We start from the raw sequence: 25,289 nt of genomic DNA on the forward strand, positions 1-25,289 counted from the left end.
GTGGCTTGGGAAGGCCATGCGCAGTCTCCCTGCACCTCAGAACACCTCCTGGACATGACCAGAATGTCTATGTCAGAATGCCAATGCAAGGGAGGGCACCAGGATGAGGTCTCTTGTTATCAGGTGTGCTCCCTGGGGCATTTGGTGGGCCTCTGTGAGATACAGGAAGCTGGACTAGATGGGCCTATGGCCTGATCCATTGGGGGTGTTCTTATGTTCTTAAACTACAATTCCCAGGAGGCCTTGCAGGTCTTCTTGTTGTCTGGTGTGCTCCCTGGGGCATTTGGTGGGCCGCTGTGAGATACAGGAAGCTGGACTAGATGGGTCTATAGCCTGATCCAGTGGGGCTGTTCTTATGTTCTTATGACCAGACTGCATGTTTGGTCATGTGCAAGAAGCCCTTCGAAACCCTCCAGCCATGGATTTTATTATCCACAGATTTTGGTATCTGTGGTGGGTCCTGGAATGGATCCCCTGTGGATACAGAGGACCCACTATATTTCATAGCACTGCACGGACCCTTGAACCATGGTGCCCTGGGAATTTTGCCCCTCACCCCTTCATCTCTCTGGAGTTCTCCTCTCCATTAGACTCATGTTCTTGCAGAGAAACGCATCCGACCAGGCTGTCAACGGCTCAACTCTAATTTCCAAAACCCCATCAATATTTACAAACCAAAAGAAATGGCAGTGTTGGCCGCGTCGTTAATGGAATGCACCTTCGGTCAGACCAATTTATTTAAAAGCAAAAACATGGATACTGCCAACTTTAAGAAGAAGAAGATGACAACCGACAAGGACTTTGCTTCTGTGGCTGTTGTTCATTAAAAGATGGTGAAGACACAGAGGGGGAACCTCCAGTTTTATAGTGCGTATCCAATATGGAGTATCTCTGAAGCTATATCTTGGTAAGATGGAAAGACAGGTTGGAGTTTCAGCACCACAGATAGCACCAAGGCCCGTATGAAATCCCTACAGCCTGCTGTGCTCGGACTACTCAGAGTGTTGAGAGAGTCAGAACAGGTAAAAGAAAATATTTCTTTACCCAGCATGTGATTAGTCTATGGAACTCCTTGCCACAGGATGTAGTGATGGTGCCTGGCCTTAATGTTGGCAAACTTCAGTCTTGAAAGATTCTGGTATCGCGCTCTGAATGGTGGTTCTGGAATAGTGTCTAGTGTGGCTGAAAAGGCCAATCTGGGAGTGACAATCCCTTCCACACCGGGAGCAAGTGCAGTCTGTCCCTGGTCTGTCTCCCTGGCTATGGGCCTTCCTTCTTTGCCTCTTAGCCTCAGTCTGTTGGCCAAGTGTCTCTTCAAACTGGGAAAGGCCATGCTGCACAGCCTGCCTCCAAGCGGGCCGCTCAGAGGCCAGGGTTTCCCACCTGTTGAGGTCCACTCCTAAGGCCTTCAGATCCCTCTTGCAGATGTCCTTGTATCGCAGCTGTGGTCTACCTGTAGGGCGCTTTCCTTGCGCGAGTTCTCCATAGAGGAGATCCTTTGGGATCCAGCCTGGCCTACATGCCCTTAAACCATTTTTGCCCAACGTTGCATATAAACAACAGGGATCAAATGTGGGCTGGGCAAAAATGGGTTAAAAAGACCGATTGATGGAGGGAAAGTTCATCACAGGCTACAAGTCACGATGGGGTGTAGGCACCCTCCTGGTTTGAGCAGTAGGATATCTCTGAATACCTAATGCAAGAGAGTGGCAACAGGATGCAAGCGTCTCGCTTGCTCCCTGAGGTATCTGGTGGGCCACTGTGAGATGCAGGAAGCTGAACTAGACGGGCTGGACTAGGTGGGCCTGATCCAGCAGGGCTCTTGTAAGGCCTGCCTTCACAATGGCTTCCCCTAACAACTGCTCAGGCCTCTACAAGCAGGCTGGTCCTCGTTCTTGTCCTGGGAGCATCCCCTGTATGACTCCGGCACGTCCCTTTCTCCGGCGCTGGAGCTCTCTTGCTTTGTGACCTTGCTCAGAAGACCTGCCGCGGCCGTGGAAGAATGGCTCTGGTGTTACGTAAGGAGGTCCTCGCTCGCGTTCCTGACGGCGACCTGCGCCTCAACGGTGACAACAGTGTCGTTGCCGTGGCAACCCTCTGAACCATCTCCTCTCTGCTGTTTCACCAGGGGCGACTCTTTGTCCTGCGCAGAAGCCCCGTGTAAACGAGCCTAATAGATTTTAACTTAATAACGGGGAGGATAAATTAGGTTTCCCCCCCCCCACACCAGCCAGATGGCAGAACGCCGGGAAGAGACACAGTCCATTAGAGCTGGGCTGATTATTTATTTACATGGGAATCCAGAATCTATATCACACCGTCCTCCAAGGAGCCAAATGAAACTGTTGACGGGAGAAGCTCTCTCGGTGACTTGCATTTCGTTGAAGAGGCGGCCATCCAAGTCCTCGCCCGTGAAGGGTTTGGTCACAGGCTGCTGCCGGACAAAAATGCCCTCCTTGCTTAAAGGATACTCACCTGTTACATCCTGCGTGCACACAGGTGTCTCTGCAACTGGAACAAGCAATGAGCAGGTGATGGGGCTGTGCTAGACCTGCACAATTGGTGGACTTGCTAAGTGAACTGCAAGTCTGGTGGGCCGCTGTGAGATACAGGAAGCTGGACTAGATGGGTCCTGCACCTGATCACACATTCACTTCCCAGCCTGTGCCGGCCAAGGCAAGCAGCAAAATCTGGAGGTTTATTTAGGGTTTATCCCACCCTTTCTACAAAGAATGTTCCTTGTTTCATAAAACCCACCCTCTTTTTTGGCTTGACTTTGGCTCTGCCCCTTTTCCTACTAAGACCCACTCCCAAACCAGAATTTTTCTCCGTTTTTCCAAGGTTGGCAGTGCTGTAATATCAGGCCATGCCTTGTGACATCATCAGGGCTTGCCTGTGACATCACTTGTTCCTTTCCTGTAACATCACCAGGCCCCGACTGCAGAAATCTTGTATTTGGGGGTGCATCCAACCTGGTGACCTTATTTCAAAGAGCTCATGGAGACATACGTAGCCGCTGCTTCCTCCCCTTTTATCTTCACAGCAACCCTGCGAGGTAGATTAGGCTGACAGATGGTCCTTGCCCAAAGGTCCTTCAGTGAGCACCACAGCCTAGTGAAGATTTGAAGCTGGTCCAACTCATTAAACGTTTGGAGTAGACGTTGGGTCTCTCATGGAGTTCCTAGTGAGCCTCTTCGCATGGCCTATGCGTTAGCTTTGATTGGCCCCACAGTCCAAGAAAATGCCCATCTCCAAACACTTGGGGATGTGGTTTGAGCCACTGCTCATGTCTGAAAAGACCCTCTTCCCATCCTGCATGTTCCCTGTCAAGACCATCAGTGTCAAGAAGGCAGGAAGACCACAAAATGTGGTGTTTCGGAAGTTGGACTTAGACTCCCTGATCTCCGCTCAGCCACAAAGCTTCCTGGGTAACCTTGGTCTCTCTCTCTCTCTCTCTCTCTCTCTCTCTCTCTCAGCCTTTCCTACCTCACAGGGTTGTTGTGAAGACACTAGGAGGGAAAGAACCATGTACATTTCCCTGAGCTGCTTAGAGGAAGGGCAGTATAAAAATAAAAAATATAAATAACTAAATTGGAGACTCTACCCATGTCTCCTTCATTCGATCAGCTGCACCTCTCTGACTGTTGAATTTCTGCCTGTCGTGCAGTGGTTTCAAAGGCAGCCAGCAATAGTACAGTCTCCTCCCAGCCCTTCGGTGACAGCTCCTCCACCCCCTGGCACAGGAAGGAGCCTGCGCTTATCAATTCCATAATTAATTTCCTGGCCTTGCTTCTGCCCGCTGCTTGGAGAGAGGCGGCTGCTTCTGCTCTGTTGGTTATGCACTGATGCCTGTTGCCCGACTAGTTGCAGGCCATGGGGGGGGGTGTGCAAGGGGGAGAAAAAAGCCCCGAGCCCAGGAATTGGATAAATGACGGATGCTGTCGCCTGCGAAGTTGAGAGATGCTGAAGTGCTTCTTGGCCTGTGTAGTCTGCTGGCTCTTAATTGGCTTCATTTTTCACCCTGGCAGGCAGTATTTCCGAGAGCGTGCAGTTAATGGGGGGGGGGGAGCAACATCCAAGCCTTATGCCAGGTTGCTTGGCAGAGGGCAGTGTTTCGGAGGCCTTGCTTGTCTCAAAGGTCATGCACCACCTCCTTTGGTTGCTTGTCACTGGCTGCCTTCTCTACCCAGAAATGTCCTGCGACAGTGAACTAGGCTAATTCCAGCAGAGATTCCCTTCTCAGTTCAGTGGCATACAAAGAGGGTGGCCTGGGGGGGAAGCCCTGGTGCCAGGCTGCAGGGGGGTGTCCAGAGGCTGCCCCAAGATGGTGGGGGCAGAGGGGTGATCCTGGCTGCAGCCGCAATTCAGCTAGTGCTGGCTGCAGCCACCCGCAAGAGAAGCATGTTTATGGGTATGGTTATATATACGAAGTTATATAAAATATACAAATACAAATATGCAAATTTACAAAGTCAGAAGACACACAGTTCATTAAAACATTCACGGCCTGTGCTTCTTCTCTGCCCATTGTCATTATTCATTTCACGTTATGACTATTATTGAAAATAATTTGTCATGGATGGGTGTGTATGAGCCACAGGTGCCAAATGACCTTGGTTCTCTATCTATGCCTTTAAAGCTGGATTGCCCTCCGCAGACCTTCCAGATGCAACTTGTTCCAGCCACATCTGGGAGGCTTCCTGAGCTCCACCTGTATCTTCTATCCTGCTTTGTAGCCTAGCGATCAGAGACCCAAGGAGAGGGATTCACAGAGAACAGTTTCTCTTCTCCATCCCCACCACACAGTCAGTGTCTTCTTCTTCTTCAGTGCCTTCAGAAAAGGTGGATTTGGGGATGCAGGTGTAGTTAATCTGCAATGAATGAACGGCTCGTGAATCTGTCCTCTGCTCGCTTCCAGGTTTTGCAGTGGAGTCCTCCGGGTTCTCCAGCTGTCTAGCAGAAATCTCTGTTAAAACTGCACGCAGGAAGGACAGGGGAACATTTGGGATGAACCCGACAAGCACAGCACGAGATGGTAGGTCTGCCGGCAGGTCTGTTTTTCATCCATTTTACATTGTGCAGGGCTCAGTTTGGATCCTCCAGACATTGATAATAAAGATGGTGATAATGTAAGGAAATTCTGCTCCATCACACACCCAGCCATCTCTCCAGAAACCACCCCAAGGTGATGTTCTTTGGGCTTTTTAAGCAGAATGGATTCTTGTCTCCCAGCAAAGAAAGAGGGAGGCTGCTCTGTCTCTTAATATCATCTGGCATCCAAGCCAATAGCTTGCCCCCACAGGACCTACAAGCTGATAGATGGAGGGTGGCATTTATTGACTTCAAGAAAATAGCAATTCATAAACTGGCTCTTAACATTTACAACCAAGGCTCGCGAGGAGGGAAAGTGGGACACCGTCTTGCCGTTCAGCCACGGCAGACTCCGATTCGTCCTGCACAGGTGGCCATTTTCTTCTTAAGGAAGGAAGGAAGAAACGCCCGTTTCGTACCCTTAATACGGGGCCGGCCCTGCTGTGCGGAAGAGTGAGAAAGATGCCTCGAAGGGCAAATGCCGGGTGCTGCTATAGGCAGGGATGGAATTCTAACTCAGGAAGAAGGAAGGCCTTGCACCCGTTTGGGGCTGAAGGTGTAACGGGGGTCCCAAAATGTATGCACGAGAAGGCTCATGCAAAACTGCTTTATTATTATTACATCACTAATATTATTATTACATCACTAATATCATTAGTGATTTAATGATCTGACATTAACACTAATGCTAATGATTGCTTCTGAGTTGCTATTCAGCATTAAATACCTGGTCCAGGAGAGGAAGCACAGGAACGTACAGCAAAAAATCAGAGGTGCTCTGGAGCCTGTTGTAGTCTGTTGAATGGGGGTGGACTTCACTGGCTCCCACTGTCCCTAGGATCAAAGCCTCTGATTCTTATGGGGGGGGGAGTTTCCCTCCCTCCTGCCTAGGCACAAAGATCTCTGGGAGTGGTAGTTTTAGAGAGAGCATGTCACATAAGAAAGCCCAAGTCTTTGGATCTGTCAGACCTATCGGCGGTTTATCGGCAGTAAAAGTACACACTTTCTGTTCCAGAGCAGGGCCGTGGCTATTCAGTTCAAAATGTCCCTGCAGCTTGGCACCAGCAGATTGCACCTGAGCAACAGGTAAGGCAATCCAGGGAGACTGGACAGAGCAAGGGAGGAGAAGTGGGTCACAGGTGACAAGTCTTGATGGGTATATGTAACCTCCTGGTTTTAGAGCTAGCCTATCTCTGAATGCCAAATGCAAGAGAGTGGCAATTGGCGACGGTTCTCTTGTGTGCTCCAGGAGACATCTGGTGGGCCACTGCACGATACAACAAGGTGGATCAGATGGTGATGATGATTTATATAAATGGGCCTCTGGTCTTATCCAGCAGGACTCTTCTGGTCTGCTTATGTCCCTATGCTGTTTAGTGGTCATCCTGTCGTGGCCTGCACTAAGCAGAGGGCTGGACTAGATGATGATAATGATTATGATGATTTATATGGATGAGACTCTGGCCTGATCCAGTGGGGTTCTTCTGATGCGCTTCTGTTCCTGTGCTGTTTTGGTGTGGCTTCCACATCCTGGGGTGGCTTGCACTGAGGAGAGAGCTGGACTTGATGATGATGATTTATGTAGATGGACCTCTGAGGCCTGATCCAGTAGGGCTCTTCTCATGTGCTTATGCTGTTTAGTGGTCACGCAGTGAGCAGAGGGCTGGACTAGGTGATGATGATGATGATTTGTATCCTGATCCAGTGGGGCTCTTCTGATGTGCTTATGCTGTGTTTGTGGTCATCATCCCAGTGTGACCTGCCCCGAGCAGAGGGCTGGACTAGATGACCTCTGAGGTCCCTCTGCCACCCTATGCTCTTGATGCAAGTTTAATGCTGTTTTCTATCCCCCCCCCAACTGATGCTTAGTGGCTCTGGGCGTCCTCCCTGTCCAATGCTGGGCATTAAAGGGAACAACAGGCCCCCCAGTGCCCGGGTGATGCCCTGCCTGCCTTGGGGGGGGAGTGGAGGGGCTGTGATTGGCCCACCCTGGTGGCCACCGCTGGGGAGAGGGCTGGCCGGGAGGAGCTGGAGGGATGGAGGGGAGGGGAGGGCGGCTGGTGGGCTGCGCCTCCCCGGCCAGGCGCGCACACAGCCCGGTCTCCTGCCGGGGCCGCGGCAGACGCAGCGCTATGGGAGGCAGCCCCGGGCGAGCTCCGGCTGGCCGGCTGAAGGCGCCGCGGCTGCCGCGGACCTGAGAGCCGCCGGAGAGGTAAGGGGCGGCCGGGCGGGCTGGGGGGGCGCGCCGCGGAGCAAACCTGTTGGCTGCCCCCCCACCCCAAGGCGCGCCCTTTGTCCGCCTGCAGGGAGAGGAGGCGCGCAAAGGGGGCGCAGGGGGGCAGGGGGAGGAGGCGAGCCCCCTATGGGGGGACCCCATAGGGAGAGGGTGCCACGGGTGCGCCTTAAGGAGCCACTGGATCGCAAGGCGGGGGGGGAGAGGAGGAGAGGGGGACTTTCATTCTCCTTTTGGGGGGGTCTTAAAAAACACCCCCAAATCTCTTCCCAGCGCCCTTAGAGCTCATGCATGTCTACTCTGAAGTAAGTGCCATTCTAGTCAGTGGGGTTTACTCCCAGGTACGTGTGGCTAGGAGTGCAAGCTCAGGGTCCAAGCCTATGAATCTCTACTCAGAAGTAAGTCCCATTATAGCCAATGGAGCTTACTCCCGGGAAAGTGTGGCTAGGCATGTCGCCTCAGGGCCCAATCCTATGCATCTTTACTCAGAAGTAAGTCCCATTATAGCCAATGGAGCTTACTCCCAGGAAAGTGTGGCTAGGAATGTAGCCTCAGGGCCCAATCCTATGCATCATTACTCAGAAGTAAGTCCCATTATAGCCAATGGAGCTTACTCCCAGGAAAGTGTGGCTAGGAATGTCGCCTCAGGGCCCAATCCTATGCATCATTACTCAGAAGTAAGTCCCATTATAGCCAATGGAGCTTACTCCCAGGAAAGTGTGGCTAGGAATGTCGCCTCAGGGCCCAATCCTATGCATCTTTACTCAGAAGTAAGTCCCATTATAGTCAATGGGGTTTGTTCCCAGATAACTGTGGCTAGGATGGCAGCCCAGAGTCATCCTCCCCCCCCCACTATATCCCAGTCCACAGAGCCAGAATTCCCCCCCCCCCCGTTGCTTTGGGGTGTCTGGGCAGGGAAGACACCGTTGCTTTTTCTGCTAGGAGGTTTCTATGTGACCTGAGCACTCCTTCCACCAGGCAAGTTTCTTCTCCCTCCCCCCACCCAGGACAGCCTCACAACAACCTTGTGAGGTTGACTCAACTGAGAGCAAGAGAGAGGGGGAGAGAGAAGGAAACAAGTGACTGGCCACAAAGTCACCCCGGGGAGCTTTGTGGCTGATTTGGGGGGGGGGTTTGAACATGTCTCCCCTATTCAGTATCTAAACATTGTGTGGCAAGTAATGGATTCAAGCAAGCTAAGGCTGCAGCCCTGTGCACACTTTCCTGAGATTAAGCTCCATTGAAGCCAGTGGAATTTACTCCAGAGTAGACATGCATAGGATCGGGCTCTAAATCAGCCACTTGCATCAATAGCTGATAGCATCTTTCCTGGGGGGGGGAGGGGTATAAAATCCTATTTGCAAAGGAAACCCCCCCCCAAAAAAAAAAATTACTAGCCCAGTGGTGTTGTAACTGGGCCCACCTGCTTACCCAGTCCAGTACAAGTCATTTGTAGTGCATGGGTGATCTGAAAGGAAAAGAAAGAGCCAGCTCTCTTCTTTCAATGCTCACCTATCAGTGAATTTTATTTATTTTTTCTCATGTTTACACTGTCCTTCCTCCAAGGGTGGTGTGCATCGTCCTTCTCTTCCTTTTGTCCTCACAATAACCCTGTTAGGTAAGCAAGGTTGAGAGACAGAGTTCAATTCCCAGACTATGACATCATGGGGGGGGCGGTGACCATCTCAAGATCTCTCAGAGCCTGGGGCAGCTGGCCAAGTACCCCCCACCTCCATTACCTGGCAGTGATCTGCCTGCCAAGATTGGAACTAAAAGAGGAGAAGAAGCATGGACTAGAGGAGAGAAGAGCGCTAGGCTAGAATGTCTCTGGCATTTCCTTCTCTACTCTGTGGCCCTCTTTTCAAATCCAGGAAGCTGGAGCCTCCGAGGCTGTCAGCAAGGACAAAATTAGCCCAAGGAGTGGGGCTGGACTTGAACCGTTTCCCTGATGTGAGAGATTTGACTTGCAGGAAGCTTTTTCCCTAGGGAAGCCTTGGAGAAGGGCATCCTCGACCCTGTGGCTGGATGTGGAGCAGGCCACTTGACCAGCTCTCAGTTTGGTTTCAGATGTAGCCCAGGCCTTGTACATCACAGGGGGAGCAGGAAGTGGTTGGATCTCTCCAATGTCTCCAAAAGCAGGCCCATCTGGGATTGAGAGTTAGTAGGGCGGTATCCCTACAGGTTCTTGCCTTGTGCACCTCTCCTTTTGGAGGTGTTGGCAGGGTTTGCGGACTGAAAAGGAGGGATGTGGTTTGAAGATCCTGCGGGACAACTCGGAAGGGCCATCCGTGTCCTCGGCAAGGCCGCTCCAGTTGTTTGTCATGCTGCTGAGAGCCTTGCAGAAGGGGGGGGGTTAGCTGGTGATAGTCAGCCACTTGCACGCGCGGCAAAGATCTGGCATGACTCGCTCGAGATCCAGGAGGAAAACAAGCTGGCTCGCCACAAAGGAAGGTTACAAAAATTGGATCGAAAGCAATGGCTTCAGGCGTTGAGAGGAATCAAACTGGCTTGCAGTGCGAGGCTGAGAAGAAGCTTCCACGGGCATGTTAAGAGGGGCGCATTCAGACGCAAGCAAAAATGAGGGTGCGACATATTCACACCACTCTGCTTGTGTGAATTTAGTTTCCAATAACTACCGGTCTCCAGAGGTGCTGTAACTGTAGATAACACAGAGCAGCTTGCAGTGTGAGATGGGAAAGGAAGTGTGGAGGAATTCAACTTCCTGTTGTTCCATGCCTCATTCCTGTTGCAACAATGCCCCCTTCCCTCAGGTAAGGGAAGTAACCCTGCAGTGGGGCTACTTGAGTCTGTGGCAGCTCTTAAGGTCTTCCTGGTCTTAAGTCCAACTCCCAAACCACTACACCAGAGGTGGGTTTACATCTCTGCCCCAAAGAAAATATTTCTTAACCCAATGTGTCATTAGTCTGTGTAACTCCGTGCCACAGGATGTGGGGATGGCAACTGGCATGGATTGGACAGATTCATGGAGGAAAAGTCCATCGCAGGTTACAAGCCACGATGAGTATGTGCGACCTCCTGTTTTTAGAAGTTGGTGACCCCAGAATGCCAAATGCAAGGGGATGGCACCAGGATTGCCTTGTGGGTTTCTTGAAGCATCTGATGGGCCATTGTGAGATGTAGAGGGCTGGACTAGATGGGCCTTTGGCCTGATCCAGCGGGGCTCTTCTAGGAAATGTTCTTATGCATGCCTAGGATTGGGCTCTGAAGGATAGTGTCTGTGTGTGAGTGTGTCTCTGGACGAAAATGCCTCTCTTTGTGTGCCGAATATTGACAGCAAGTGTTAGATAACAAGTTTTAAAATAGGGTGGTTGTTTTTTTTTTTCAAAAAACCAAGCCTCCCACGCATCTTTTTTGCTGGTTGCTATATGAAGATCATTTCCTGCCTGGCCTTATCGGGCTCCAGTCGTTCGCTTTGATCAGGATGTGTTTGCCAGGCGAAAAAATTTCCCGGTGTTTGTTTTGCAATATCAGGCTGTTGGGCTGCTCTTATTCCTCTGCTGAAGGGAGTTAAAGGGAGGTTAATTAAACGCAACTTCATCCTGCTCAGGAACAGGGGAGGGAACATCTGTCCTCTTCCTCGCTGCTACCTGAGGCTGTAAAAACGGGTGTCGAGAACACCCAAGCCTGCTGGAACAGGTGGGAAGATGTGGCTTACGTCTGGGAAGATCTGTTGTTTTCAGATGAAAATTAATGCGCTTACTCGCTGATAGGCAGATGAAAAATAAGCTTGTAGTCCAGGTGCTTAGCATTGAAAACGCTGAACCAAGGGAGCCCAGTTTCACATCAACAGAAGGTGCCGTAGAGGCCATCTAGTCCTAGAGGCTATCTAGTCCAGCCCTTTGTTCAGTGCAGGCAACACCAGGATGGCCACAAAACAGCATAAGAACATGAGAAGAGCCTGGCAGGATCAGGCCAAAGGCCCATCTAGCCCAGCTTTCTGTGCCTTGCAGTGGCCCACCACATGCCTCAGGGAGCGCACAAGCCAACAAGAGACCAGCATCCTGTTGCCCTTGCACCTGGCATTCACAGCTAGCCTGCATCCCATGGCTTGTCACCTGTGATGGACTTTTCCTCCATCAATCTGTCCAGTCCCCTTTTTAAGGCAGCTAGGCCGGGTGCCCTCACCATGTCCTGTGGCAAGGAGTTCCACAGACTAATCACACGCTAGGTCAAGAAATATTCTCTTTTATCTGTCCTAAGTCTCCCGACACTCAATTTGAGTGGATGTCCCCTGGTTCTGGTGCTGTGTGAGAGGGTAAAGAACATCCCTCTATTCATCCCTTGCATAATTTTGTACGTTTCACTCATCATAATATTGGCCTTTTTATTCTCAATCCCTTTTTTAAATGATCCCTAACATGAAATTGGTCTTCTTCACCATCACTGCACTCTGAAACACACCAAGAAACCTGAGATTCCTCATGGGAAGTGGAAGGGGGGATATAAATATTTTAAAATAAATAATAAGCTGCTATTCTTATAATGTTACCCCCCGGACATCTACCCTGCCTGCCTGCATACACTGATGCAGTGCCCGCTCTTGGTTTTCAGGTTAACAGCCATGGGTTCGGTCGGGGGCGAGCACTTCAAGGACATCAGCCCCATGGTGACACCGGAGGGGAACGTGGTGATGAGTTTCAGCTTTGACAGCTACCAGCTGGAAGAAGAGGAGCTGCAGGCCAAAGGCTGCCAGGCCAAGGGGGTCCTCACTTTCATGGAGCCAGGTGAGGGTTTAGTAGCTTCTGGATGTCGTTTCCTATGGACACCATCTCCAGGGAGGGAACCCTGGTAACAGGGCTTGCTCAAGCTAGGGAGAAGGGAAATGGAGTTTTTTTCCCACTTTCCACTTCCTAGTGGCTGCAGCTGCCCTCTCTGGGATTCTCAGGGTGCCATGTCTGTCACCCAAAAGGGAGGGTGACATGGGGAGGTCAGGTGAGTGGGCTGTCACTTTTTCCCATCCTCACCCAGTGGGCTGTGCTGGCTTCAATGGATCAACAACAGACAGCATAGAGTCATTGCATTTTATTCTCACAGCTACCCTGTGAGCAAGTAAGGTGAGCGTAGGGCTGAATAGGGATTTGAACTCGGGTCTCTCTTCCTGGTATGAGCCCAGCTGTCTTTGCACAATGTGATCCTGTTTTATTTTATCAGTGGGTCTTGAGTAGGGGCAGTGGAGCAGTAGAAGCTGAGAGAGAGAGAGAGAGAGAGAGAGAGAGATTTGCCTAAGGCCATCTAGTGAGTCTGTGGTTGAAACTGTGAAAACCATGGCTTGCATAAGTGCTACTTATGTAGCACTTGCGTAAGTGCTACACCAGCTCTTACATAGCTTCCAGCCTGAGCCCACCATCCAGAAACTTGCTCTCGACTGGGCACTGTCAAGAAAAAACACGATCGTTTGTTTGCAGAGCTTCTTGTAGACTGAAATCCAGGGCCTCTGCTCCCACATCTCTGCAGATTTGTTGGCCTTTTCCTGTTCTGTACCATGTTATTTGAGGGTCATTGTGCAGCAAACGCTGGTGTTTGGACACCTGGATATCAGCTGAAAGGCTGCAATTTTGCTGAAAAGAATTTAATCAGACAAGTATTTATTGTGCGGTGTGCCTCTTCCCACAGGCAGTCAACACCCTGCAGAAGCCTCCAGCTCTCTGATATTAATGCCAGCATTTTAAAAATTAAAGCTGATCGCCACAATTAAATCCCTCACTCACCAACTGGAAAAAGAGGTTGGCTGTGAGCTTCTCCATAAAATTTCTCAGTCACCTGGCAGGACAAAGTTCCAAACAACACAGTCCTGGAACGAGCTGGAATCCCTAGCATGTATGCACTGCTGAAACAGAGACGCCTGCGTTGGCTCGGTCATGTTGTGAGAATGGATGATGGCCGGATCCCAAAGGATCTCCTCTATGGAGAACTTGTGCAAGGAAAGTGCCCTACAGGTAGACCACAGCTGCGATACAAGGACATCTGCAAGAGGGATCTGAAGGCCTTAGGAGTGGACCTCAACAGGTGGGAAACCCTGGCCTCTGAGCGGCCCGCTTGGAGGCAGGCTGTGCAGCATGGCCTTTCCCAGTTTGAAGAGACACTTGGCCAACAGTCTGAGGCAAAGAGGCAAAGAAGGAAGGCCCATAGCTAGGGAGACAGACCAGGGACAGACTGCACTTGTCTTATTGTCGTTGCACCATTGAGAGTGTCCTAACCTCTGATATCTTGGTGTGGTGCGGAAATTGCTCTGCAGGGGACAAAAAAGCTTTGCAGAGAATTATTAAGATCGCACAGCACATCATCAGCCTTCATCTACCAGCTTTGGAGGACATCTATACATCTCGCTGTCTGCAGAAGTCACATAGTATTCTGAGAGACCCCTTCCATCCGGCTCATAAGTTCTTTGAACTGTTGCCTTCGCATAGACGATACAGAACGATTAGAGCAGCACCACAGGACTCCTGGACAGTTTTATCCCACAGCCATAATTACATTGAATAAGGCGATATAGTTGTTACCATGCTCCTGGGCATTATGGTCTGTTATACTGTTTTTATATTATTAGTTGGCAATCTTCAGTCTTGAAAGACTCTGGTATCGCGCTCTGAAAGGTGGTTCTGGAACAGCGTCTAGTGTGGCTGAAAAGACCGATTCGGGAGTGACAATCCCTTCCACAGTGGGAGCAAGTGCAGTCTGTCCCTGGTCTGTCTCCCTGGCTATGGGCCTTCCTTCTTTGCCTCTTTGCCTCAGCCTGTTGGCCAAGTGTCTCTTCAAACTGGGAAAGGCCATGCTGCACAGCCTGCCTCCAAGCGGGCCGCTCAGAGGCCAAGGTTTCCCACCTGTTGAGGTCCACTCCTAAGGCCTTCAGATCCCTCTTGCAGATGTCCTTGTATCGCAGCTGTGGTCTACCTGTAGGGCGCTTTCCTTGCATGAGTTCTCCATAGATGAGATCCTTTGGGATCCAGCCATCGTCCATTCTCACAACATGACTGAGCCAACGCAGGCATCTCTGTTTCAGCAGTGCATACATGCTAGGGATTCCAGCTCGTTCCAGGACTGTGTTTTTTTATATTATGATGCATGTCGTATAGAATGTGTGGGGGAGTGTGTAGAGTGTGATTGTTGGAATTGTAGTATATGTTTATGCTTGTATCTCAAAGGTGCATAAATTTTGTTGTGCTGTAGCACGACAGTAAAGTTACTACTACTACTACTACTACTTGATGAATGGATTTATTTATCTCTGCCTCTATCCTATAGGCTCAGGGTGGCTTATGGAGTTTTTTCCATGCATTATACCCAAGGGGCTGACTAACTAAAAAAGAAAAAAGCATGGCTTTAGGGGAATAAAATTGATTGTTGGAATTGTAGTATATGTTTATGCTTGTATCTCAAAGGTGCATAAATTTTGTTGTGCTGTAGCACGACAGTAAAGTTACTACTACTACTACTACTACTACTACTACTACTACTACTACTACTACTACTACTTGATGAATGGATTTATTTATCTCTGCCTCTATCCTATAGGCTCAGGGTGGCTTATGGAGTTTTTTCCATGCATTATACCCAAGGGGCTGACTAACTAAAAAAGAAAAAAGCATGGCTTTAGGGGAATAAAAGAGGCCACATAAACTATATAAAAAATGGCACTCTTAACACCAATTTTGAAAAATGGGAAAGGGTGAGACTTGGGTGGTCCCCAAAAGGAGTTGCAGGGTACTAACAGAGAAGTCACAGGATATCCCTGGTATCCATTTCTTGGGCACTGCCATCTTGGATCACACGAGATCCTGCGAGAGATCTCATGAGATGAGTGCGCAATCCAAGATGGTGGCACCTGGGGAAGAGGACGCCATGGAAGAAGGAAGCTATAAGGTGATATGTTTGGGAACCACTAGTGTCTTAAGAGCTCGGCCCAGAAGGCCAGGAGATGTTCACTCCTAGTTCCTGAAATTTCTCCTCCCTGTTCCGATGTCTCCTTCATTGACCAGAGGTGACTTTTAGACCTGGTGCAACAGAGTGGGAAGTGTTGGGTGCGGGGAGAGCTCAGCCCAAAGTGAGATACTTGGTGCCCATCCAGGCGTTGCTCTATTTAGGATTGTGGATTGTAACTGTTGCCTCTTCTTCCCGCTCTCCTTTTTGGGGGAACAGCTTGTGAAGACCCCGAACCCCAGGACCGCTACCATGGGATTTACTTTGCGATGCTTCTTGCAGGAGTTGGATTCCTCTTGCCTTACAACAGCTTTATCACAGATGTGGATTATCTTCATCACAAATACCCAGGTCTAATTTCTCCATTTTTTTTTAAACAAATGCACTGGTGTCAATTTAGGTCTTTTTGCTGGTTGTAATTTTGTCGTGACTTAAAAATTACCAGAAGTCTGGGAGGGGAAACACAGAAAATACTGGAATGCACCAGGGAGGCAATGGCATCACCTGGGTTCTTTGCAAGAAGTACATGAACAGAGGGCAAAGATTCTAGACCAGCGTTTCTCAAACTGTGGGTTGGTGCCCGCTAGGTGGGTTGCAAGCCAGTTTGAGGTGGGTCGCATAACATCCAGCTCAGCCACCAGTGAAAATGCAGAGCTGAAAATATAGGGTACAGAGCTGTTGTACCCTATATTGTTGTATATTGTTGCTGTTGTACCCAGGGGGTGGGCTCCGCCTGGAGAGAGGCCTGGTGCTTTGTCCTGAATAGGTGGGAAGATGGGACGCTGGAAAGAGGGGAGGGCTGTGCGGTTGGAGAAGGAGCCAAGTCTGCTTTGACTTCCAAGTTGGAATGTTATCTGGTGTGCTCCCTGGGGCATTTGGTGGGCCGCTGTGAGATACAGGAAGCTGGACTAGATGGGCCTATGGCCTGATCCAGAGGGGCTGTTCTTACGTTCTTAACTACAATTCCCAGGAAGCCTTGCAGGTCTCTTGTTATCTGGTGTGCTCCCTGGGGCATTTGGTGGGCCGCTGTGAGATACAGGAAGCTGGACTAGATGGGCCTATGGCCTGATCCAGTGGGGCTGTTCTTACGTTCTTAACTACAATTCCCAGGAGGCCTTGCAGGTCTCTTGTTATCAGGTGTGCTCCCTGGGGCATCTGGTGGGCCACTGTGAGATACAGGAAGCTGGACTAGATGGGCCTATGGCCTGATCCAGTGGGGCTATTCTTATGTTCTTAACTACAATTCCCAGGAGGCCTTGCAGGTCTCTTGTTATCAGGTGTGCTCCCTGGGGCATCTGGTGGGCCACTGTGAGATCCAGGAAGCTGGACTAGATGGGCCTATGGCCTGATCCAGTGGGGCTGTTCTTATGTTCTTAACTACAATTCCCAGGAGGCCTTGCAGGTCTCTTGTTATCAGGTGTGCTCCCTGGGGCATTTGGTGGGCCACTGTGAGATACAGGAAGCTGGACTAGATGGGCCTATGGCCTGATCCAGTGGGGCTGTTCTTATGTTCTTAACTACAATTCCCAGGAGGCCTTGCAGGTCTCTTGTTATCTGGTGTGCTCCCTGGGGCATCTGGTGGGCCGCTGTGAGATACAGGAAGCTGGACTAGATGGGCCTCTGGCCTGATCCAGCGGGGCTGTTCTTATGTTCTTCATGTTTGAATTCTGAGCCATGCAAAATAACAGCACAAGGGCACTGCTTAATGGGACCTTTAGCTGATTGCAGTTTTGGGTTGATGATGTCACTTCTGGCCGTGACATCATGTCCAGGTTAATGACATCACTTTCAGTGGTTCCTGAGAGATTGTCATTCTAAAAAGTGGGTCCCGGTGCTAAAACATTTGAGACTGATTCTAGAACACTAATCAAGTAGCCAGCCCCACTGGCATAACATCCTCTTTCATTTTTACTGCGTCTTCTGCAGGGACGTCTATAGTGTTTGATATGAGCCTTACATACATCCTGGTCGCCTTGGTTGCTGTCATCCTCAACAATGCCCTGGTGGAGATGCTGAGTCTCCATACCAGGATTGCAGTGGGTGAGTTCAGCATCCCGCTGCCTTTCCTCCACCCCCCCAGCTTTGCTCATGCCCAGTGGAGGAAGGGGTGAGTGTGCCTTCATCCTTGCTATCCATTTCTTTGTCTCCATCTTTCTTAAGACTTGTAGCTCCGTCAGAAGGACGTAAATGGACTCAAAAAGACTGGGTCCAGTTGGCATAATTTTAGTGCAGGCTCATCGCATGTTGGGTACCCCATCTACAGCCTTCTCCCCATTTGAGCTCAGGGAAAATCTAAGTCTCTGCGTTTCATAGTGCTGATTGGCCACCCCTTGCATAGTGCATACAGCACTATACGCACACTGCTGGTTGGCCAGCCCTTGCGTCAGATACGCAGCCTCTCAGAGCAGGGCTTTGGACAGCACAGATTGGTTGTACTTTGTGTCAGTCACAAAGGCACCTCCCCACTCCTTAGACCAGAACTGTCCTCAGGGCTGATTGGTTGGACCTTGTCTCAATCCCTAGGACTCTTCCCCCTCTTTTTCAAAGCCAGGGTCCAGAGGTGTTGTGTGTGCGTGTGATTAAAGCATGGGTACCCACTCCTGTTTCCAGGTTTAGGGTTGTCCACACATACCTGGCCAGACATTTGGAGAGTATGCAGGGTGTTCGCTAGAGGTCACTTTCACCCCACAAACCCCATTATAGGTCAGAACCTGCACATCAGCGAGTGCATCTTTCAGCCTGTCTGTTTAGAAACCATTGCTAGCCCTTTCCCCCTTCTTCTGTTTCAGGCTATCTTTTTGCACTGGGTCCCCTTCTCTTCGTCAGCATCTGCGATGTCTGGTTGGAACTGTTCAGTCGGCACCAAGCCTATGCCATCAACCTCATTGCCGTGGGGGTTGTGGCCTTCGGTTGCACAGGTATGCATGGAAAAGGGTGCAGAGATGGTGCTGTCAGTCTGAATGTGGACCCCAAAATAGACTTGCATCCGTAGTTTCCAATGTATAGAATCCCCAAAGGTTTCAGTTCAATTGAGGCCCCTCCCCCTGGTTGATTTAGGCTCCTCCCCTTGGTCTTCCCACTTTGGCCTGGTCTACACAACTTCCCCCATGGCAGGGACTGGATTAAGCCCCTCCTATAGGCAGGAATAAACTGTGTTATTTTTGAACACACCAAATCCAGAAATGTCCCCCAAATCCACCTGTGCTATAGATTTGTGCTGGCTGATCATGGAGTCATAACTGCTTTGCCTGCTCTCTTGTCTTGTGCCTCCCTCTTGAAGTGCAGCAATCCAGTTTCTACGGCTATACCGGGATGCTCCCGAAGCGGTACACCCAGGGGGTGATGACGGGCGAAAGTGAGTAGTGCAAGTACCATCTTTGTCCAGGGTCCCTGAATTGTTGATCTGTAAGAATGAACCCAGGTTCAGCCATTCTGATGGAAAGACCTACTCGGGTACAGGCGTTCTTTCCCTGGGTCTGGTGGAACGTGTGAATAGCCCTGGAGTTCCGTGGGAAGGGCGCAAGTTTGTTTGACGCTCAGCTTCTCAGCTCTGCTCCAGAAGGCTTGGCTTCCAAGATGGTGCTTCCGCCCCTTCAGGGGCTGCTCAATGGATGTTAGCTTTGTGCTAATAGGAGTCGTCAACCGTTGGCGCAGACGGCGCGTGGGTAGGGTGGTCGGGGCAGATGGTGACAAGCCGGAGCCTGGCTTGCCGGACATCTGCTGTTGGCAGGGGGCCAACAGAGGACAGCTGGGGCTGGCTGCTCTGTGGCATCCAGCCTGGCATGGCCATGGTTTTTTTGGTGGGTACTGTAGTTTCAGTGCTTGGCTGCTAGGTTAGCCTGGGGTTAGGCTTAGCCTTCCAAGGTCATCTTGAAACCTGTGAGATTTCATTAGTTCCAAGGTGGTGGCGCCTAGTTGACCTGGGAAGAGGAGGCTATGGGGGTGTCGTGACCCAGCTAAGTTTGAGAACCACCGGTGTAGGGATTGGAAGGGAGGGGCAGTACAGGCAGTGGCTAACTACCTTTGTCCCACGCTCACTTCCAGGCACAGCTGGTGTGATCATCTCCCTGAGCCGCATCTTCACCAAACTCCTCTTGTCGGACGAGAAGGAGAACACCATCATCTTCTTCTTCATCTCCATCAGCCTGGAGCTCACCTGTTTCATCCTCCACCTCCTGGTGAAGCGGACGCAGTTTGTGAAATACTACACCGCTCGATCCCGGGATGGAGCTCCCGAGTTCAAAGGGGGCGTAGGCCAAGGCACAGGGTACAGGGTCCACCACGACGTCACCACGGAAGATGTCAGATTTGTATGTCTTCTTTCTTGGGGTTGATGGGGCCATGCTGGGCCAGGGGCTGATGTTGTCTTATGGTTGTGCCACTGTATTATTTTTTTTAAAAAATTTGAAATGGGGAAAAAAATGGGTTTGGAAACTGACAGGATGAGGTGCAAAATCGCTTTGGATGCATAGAGTCCTTTTTTAAAGAAGGTGGATGGTGCCCTCTAGTGGTTGACTTCAGCATTGTGATGTTGGCATCCTTCAGTCTCGGAAGACTCTGGTATCGCGCTCTGAATGGTGGTTCTGGAACAGAGTGTCCTCACCAGTGCGCGAAGCCTGGGTAGAGTAGATATGGAGGATAGGCTGTTTCCCATGCAGCAAATCCCCCCTCTCCACGTCGCTGAAATGGTCCAGTGGAAAGGCAGAGGCCAATACGGTTGGTTCCAGCGGCATTGCAGGAGTTGCCAGAACGTGACTGTGTTCAGCCATGAACTGCCTCAGGGACTCCGGCTCTGGATTTTGCCTTGAGGTTGACTCCTGAAGCCTTTTCCATAACCGGATGTAGCCACAAGGCAGTGGAGGTTTGGGATCAGAGTTTTCCTTCTCTCAGCTGAGCTGCCTTCCCAGGCTGACGAGTCCCATCTTCCCGGTGGCTGTTTAGTTGCCTCTTACGACAAGTACAGCCAAACTGAGGGCCTATTCTTATCCCCCAGCCCCCAGGGGTATTGTAAACAACATCATAGACAACACAATATTACAGGTAGATGTTTTGATACCATGCTGTACCTGGATACAGGTTGCTCTGTAATTGAGAAACCAGTAGTACCAGCTGCTCCATTGTCTTCTACTCTCTACCAGCTGGGGCAAATTGGTCCTCTTTACCCTCCAACCATGTAATATTGAAGCCGCATTTAAATTTTAAATACATTTACTTCACCATGAACATTAGACTTCCGTTTTAATCCAGCGGCCTCTCAATATGTACCTACTAAACAATCATAATCATAAAGCTTGAAAATGTCTTATTTACCTTTTATATTAATTGCGATGCAAAAAGGAGCTCAGCCAACAGACTTCTGTGAGCCACACATTATGTGTCAAAAAGACGCGTGTGGCTCTGTCTATGTTGCAGCTTTGTGAGGAAGCCCAGAACAAGATCTTGGAGAGGCTGAAGTTGTGTTTCTTTTTTTTTTTCCTGACCCTCCAAGGAAAATCGACCTCAGGGGCAAGAAGTCTCCCCTCCAGACGCCTTTGGGCAGGAAGGAGAGCTGGCTGACAGTGGCACCTATATGCGTTTTGATGTCCCCCGACCCAAGATCAAAAAGAGTTGGCCCAGCTTCAGAGGTGAGAAGGACAGTCAACGAACTCTTGTGCATGAACAGACTTTGGAAACAAACAACTGACCATTTCGGCGCCATTGAAAACTACTTGTCTTCATCAGTGGTCTTCAACCCTTTTTGTGCCCTGACCCTCCTAAATAAATAAATAAATAAATCATGAAACTGGGGACCCACCAGAGATCCCACCCCCTGGAACTTGATCCACCCACCCCTTGCCATCACCACTCACTTGCCCCCTTTTTCCCCCTGCCTCTTGTGCCCTCCCAACAACTGAGGTAGCGGCTTAGGAGCTACGGTGCAAGACAAGCGAGAAGCGGCTGTGCAGGATTGTATCAAGAACTCAGTTTTGATGAGGCAGTGCCATGTTTGGATCGGATCCATGATTGGATCGGATCCAAGTCCTCTGTGGCGCAGGCCTGGAAAGGTTGCTGCAACCCCCCCTCCCCAAATGAGGCTGGGGTCATGACCCACAAGTTAAATAATAATAATAATAATAACAACAACAGGTATTTATATACCACCTTTCTTGGTCTTTATTCAAGACTTTATTCAAGGCGGTTTACACAGGCAGGCTTATCTAAATCCCTTATTAAATAGGGATTTGTAAAAGAAAGAAGGCTCTATCTTTCAAGAACCACAACATTCAGGTGTTTCATTCCGATCTGGCTTCACATTCTGGCCTCCATCCTCCCATGCTCAGAGCAGATGAAATAGCTCGGCTTCAGCTTGTCAGCTGCTCCAAGGTCGCACGGTGCCGGTGGCCTCGAACTGGCGACCTTGTGGATGTTATCTTCAGGCAGACGGGGGCTCTACCCTCTAGACCAGACCTCCTGCCCAGTTAAAGAACACCGGTCGATATTTGTGCATGGGTGGCACCTGTCTGTTGACTTCTATGCATTTGGATTTAACAGGCCTTCGGAAACCCTCCCCCTCCCATCAGTTCATTAAATTGAGGGTTCACTGTAACACAAATGGAAAGTGTGTTATTAAATGCCAGCCTTACCTCTGTAGCAGGGTCATTTTGAGGACAAAAGGGCTGGGAGGGAGAAAACCACATCAGCTCCCTGAGCTTCTTGGAGGATAGACTGTCAAATAACTTAAAGAAATGGCAAGGTAGAGATTGTCTCCATGGAAAGTCTGAGCAGACCTCAGAACCTCCTGTAACTTTGCAGAGGATTTTAGGATGTTCTTTCGGTTTACACAGGGAGCCAGCCTGCTGTGCTGGAAACAGTACGAGAGCTTGGACTAACGTACTGCTCTCAGCATGCTTGGTTCTTCTCGAAAATGTGTTGCCTTAGGCAGTTACCAGTTTGCCGTACACATGAGCTGCCCCCACCTGCCACAACCGGATGGCCAACTCCCTTGTCTTCCACCAACAGCCATGATGCTGCATCGCTACATCGTCTCCAGGGTGATCTGGGCCTACATGCTGTCCATAGCGATGACGTACTTCATCACACTGTGCCTGTTTCCCGGACTGGAGTCGGAAATCCGGAACTGTACCCTCGGGGAGTGGCTGCCCATTCTGATCATGGCTATTTTCAACCTCTCGGACTTTGTGGGCAAGGTAGGAGTCAACCAGCAAATGGGCTGCAATTTGGGACGGGGTGGGAGAGAAATGCAGTCATTGGTGGGTTAGGGTATTTTTTTGGCTGTCTCCTGCTGCATGCAGCTTGGCTGACTCACGTGAGTCATCTACTTTGCTCTATAACAGTCCACAGTTCATCTGGTTGGCTACTCTGGAAATCAGGATGCTAAACTAGTTGAGTCTTTGTTTTGATACTACAGGGCTCTTCCTACATTCTTGTAAACACTCATTCCTCACCTAATAGTCTGAATTATTCACACCTCAGCAGCAGTCTCATTTTGGTTGCAGATCCTAGCTGCCTTGCCTTACGACTGGAAGGGCACCCACCTTCTTATCTACTCCTGCCTGCGAGTGGTCTTCATCCCTCTCTTCATCATGTGTGTTTACCCCAACGGGAAGCCCACCTTTAGCCACCCCGCCTGGCCGTGTGTCTTTTCTCTCCTCATGGGGATCACAAATGGATACTTTGGCAGTGTCCCCATGATCCTTGCAGCTGGTAAAGTCAGCCCAGAGCAGCGGGAATTGGCAGGTAGGTCGAGCATTTCCTACCTTTCCATTGGCAGGTGGCTTGCATTTCCTAGCTGCTAGGAATTTACAACTCAATGGAAGGTGATGATGCAGCACCTAGGCAGCCAGAAAGACGCCCATCAAGGATGGAATGCAGTTGCAGATCTCCAGGGGGGAGGGAAGAGCTGAGAGGGCGAGCTTCCAGCCCCACTTCCGGAGGACAGGGTCTTGGTTCTCTAGTGAGAGAGGTGGTGGGTGCACATCCTGCCCCGCCAGGACCATGTGGTCTCTTAGGTAACTGAGGATCTACAAAAGAAGCTGACCCAGGTGAGAGTCAGAGAATAATAGAGTTAGCCAGTTAGCTTTATTATTTTATGCTGATATGTTTCCTAGAAGTTTTTATGCCTCTAGCATTTGCTGCCTTTTGTAACTTTTTGTAACCCGATGTACTTAATAAAGTAAAAACCCTTTTACCATATTGGTTCATTGTCTGTTGGGGACAAAGGTTCAGAATCCTGCCTAGCCGTTCAGCAAGCTACTAAAAATCCTCATTTTTGACTAGAAACTTGAGGACTGAGACTTTAAGTAAAGAAAGTGCTCAGTGCCTACAAGGGATATAGTTAAGCCTAGAGGGTCTCGGTGTCCCTGGACTGAGGCACTGGCTCTTACAGGGTGGTGGCAGTACTACCGAACAGGGATCTTTGAGGGCTCTAGGGTTCAGAACCAACAACTCTGAGCACCCCAAACCCTGGGAGTGAGACCAAATGTATGACACCCAAATATACCCAGGAGTAGATCTGACTTTTAAGACAGCAAAATGTGTGTTGGCCGGTGCATTGCACAAAAGGAACATTGGAAAGATTATGCTGTTTTAACCTTCCCCTTGTCTTTTCTCCCCTGCCAGGTAATACCATGACAGTGTCCTACATGACAGGGTTGACGCTGGGCTCCGCCGTGGCCTATTTTGCCTACAGCCTCACCAGCACGTCCCACAGTACCTGCTTCCAAACCGAGACCTACAACGGCTCCTTCACCACAGGGTATTGAACGAGGCCACACAAAGTGCTGTCCGTAGTCTTGCCATCCTGTGAGCCATAGAGGCTCAAGGGGGGTCTTCAGAATCTTGTGCCCTGGCATGGGGGAGGGGGGGGCTGAGGTGAGAAAAATCCAAACACTCCCCTGCCCCCAGCCCTCTTAATTTCACACAGCATGCAACCCACAGGGAAGTTCTTTGGCAAGAACCCTGCTGAAACCAAATGGGTGTTGTGCTAGAGCATGGTTGGAACTTGCCTGTGGATTGCAGGCGCACCTGAGGGGGCCATCTTGCCTGCCTTGTGGGAGAGGTGCCTTTGCTGCTCCATGGGAAGTTTATCGGTGCTTGTCTTAGCCCCCAAAAGCCTCACCTTCCCCTCCAGTGGTTATTCTCATAGGACCTCACCTTCTGCCACAGTCAAGCAGAACTGCCCTGAACCGTAAGCAGGGGGTGACCTGGCTTCAGGCTCCAGAGCTGGTTTTTATGTTAAGGGAAACAGCCACCCCCCTCCAAAGCTTTGTCCAAAGCGTGGGGTTGTTTCCTTTCTGCAGGGGGAGGGCACACAGAAGCCTTCTTCACTCTGCCCCCCCAGTCGCTCTCATCACCTCTGTCACGCCTCATCTCCTCAAAAGTTGAGTGACACCAAGAATTACCTAAGACCTGCCCTGCTGCATCTGACCAAGGGGTCACGAGGGCTAGCCTGCCACGTCCCACTTCAGGGTGGGATAACGTTTTTTTATTTGAATGCCTCCCCATTAAAAAAAAAAAAAAGCCCTGCTCATAGAAAACTAGGTTCTAGCCTAGTCTTCTCCTCCCTGACATGCTAGTTTTCTTGAGGCGGGGATGTTGTGCAATAGTGAAGCATTCAAAAAGGTGTTTCTTTGCTTTCTCACACTCACACACTGTGAGGGGGTACAGCCCAGGAAAAGGTGCACTGCAGGATCCCCTTGCACTGCTGTAGATGTGCTCTTAATTGACTTTTAGGGTAGCAGAAAACAAAATGCCTGGGAGATGTGGCTTCCGTGAGGATCCATGCCAAAGAGGTTTAGAATCCCTTACTTCAAAATGTTAAAGAGACAGGCGTCTATTTACCAACAGAAGAAGTTGGTAATTAGGTCTTCTGCCCTTTATCCACTGCTGTTTCTCCCAGGCCTGATCGGGGGTGATAAGCCCCCCCCCCCATTCATTACTGCATGGAGGGTGGTGGCTGATTTACTCTGAGGTACTTACAAGGCCTTTGTTCTCCTGGTTGCAGGTAGTTTAAGCTGGGCTCATGCAT

The 25,289-nt window shown here is 50.2% G+C and overlaps 1 protein-coding gene across 1 annotated transcript; it reads left to right on the forward strand.

Moving 5' to 3' along the window:
- Positions 1–7,223: 7,223 nt before the first annotated feature.
- SLC29A4 (solute carrier family 29 member 4) lies at positions 7,224–24,024 on the forward strand. The gene is made up of 11 exons (XM_066640897.1): positions 7,224–7,303; positions 11,897–12,069; positions 15,482–15,613; positions 17,189–17,302; positions 18,052–18,180; positions 18,543–18,617; positions 19,307–19,572; positions 20,751–20,886; positions 22,262–22,449; positions 22,759–22,999; positions 23,882–24,024. The coding sequence occupies exons 2-11, from the start codon at positions 11,907–11,909 to the stop codon at positions 24,022–24,024; spliced, it is 1,587 nt and encodes a 528-aa protein (XP_066496994.1). The 5' UTR covers positions 7,224–7,303; positions 11,897–11,906.
- The last annotated feature ends 1,265 nt before the right edge of the window (positions 24,025–25,289 follow it).

Source organism: Tiliqua scincoides, chromosome 13, assembly GCF_035046505.1.
Source record: "Tiliqua scincoides isolate rTilSci1 chromosome 13, rTilSci1.hap2, whole genome shotgun sequence".
NCBI classification, from domain to species: domain Eukaryota; kingdom Metazoa; phylum Chordata; class Lepidosauria; order Squamata; family Scincidae; genus Tiliqua; species Tiliqua scincoides.

Excerpts from the sequence above, each read along its gene's own strand:
- SLC29A4 (XM_066640897.1), top strand. The coding sequence starts at position 11,907 with ATGGGTTCGGTCGGGGGCGAGCACTTCAAGGACATCAGCCCCATGGTG. Across the intron at positions 12,070-15,481 it reads CCTCACTTTCATGGAGCCAG|CTTGTGAAGACCCCGAACCC; the intron begins GTGAGGGTTTAG and ends TTGGGGGAACAG. Across the intron at positions 17,303-18,051 it reads CCATACCAGGATTGCAGTGG|GCTATCTTTTTGCACTGGGT; the intron begins GTGAGTTCAGCA and ends CTTCTGTTTCAG.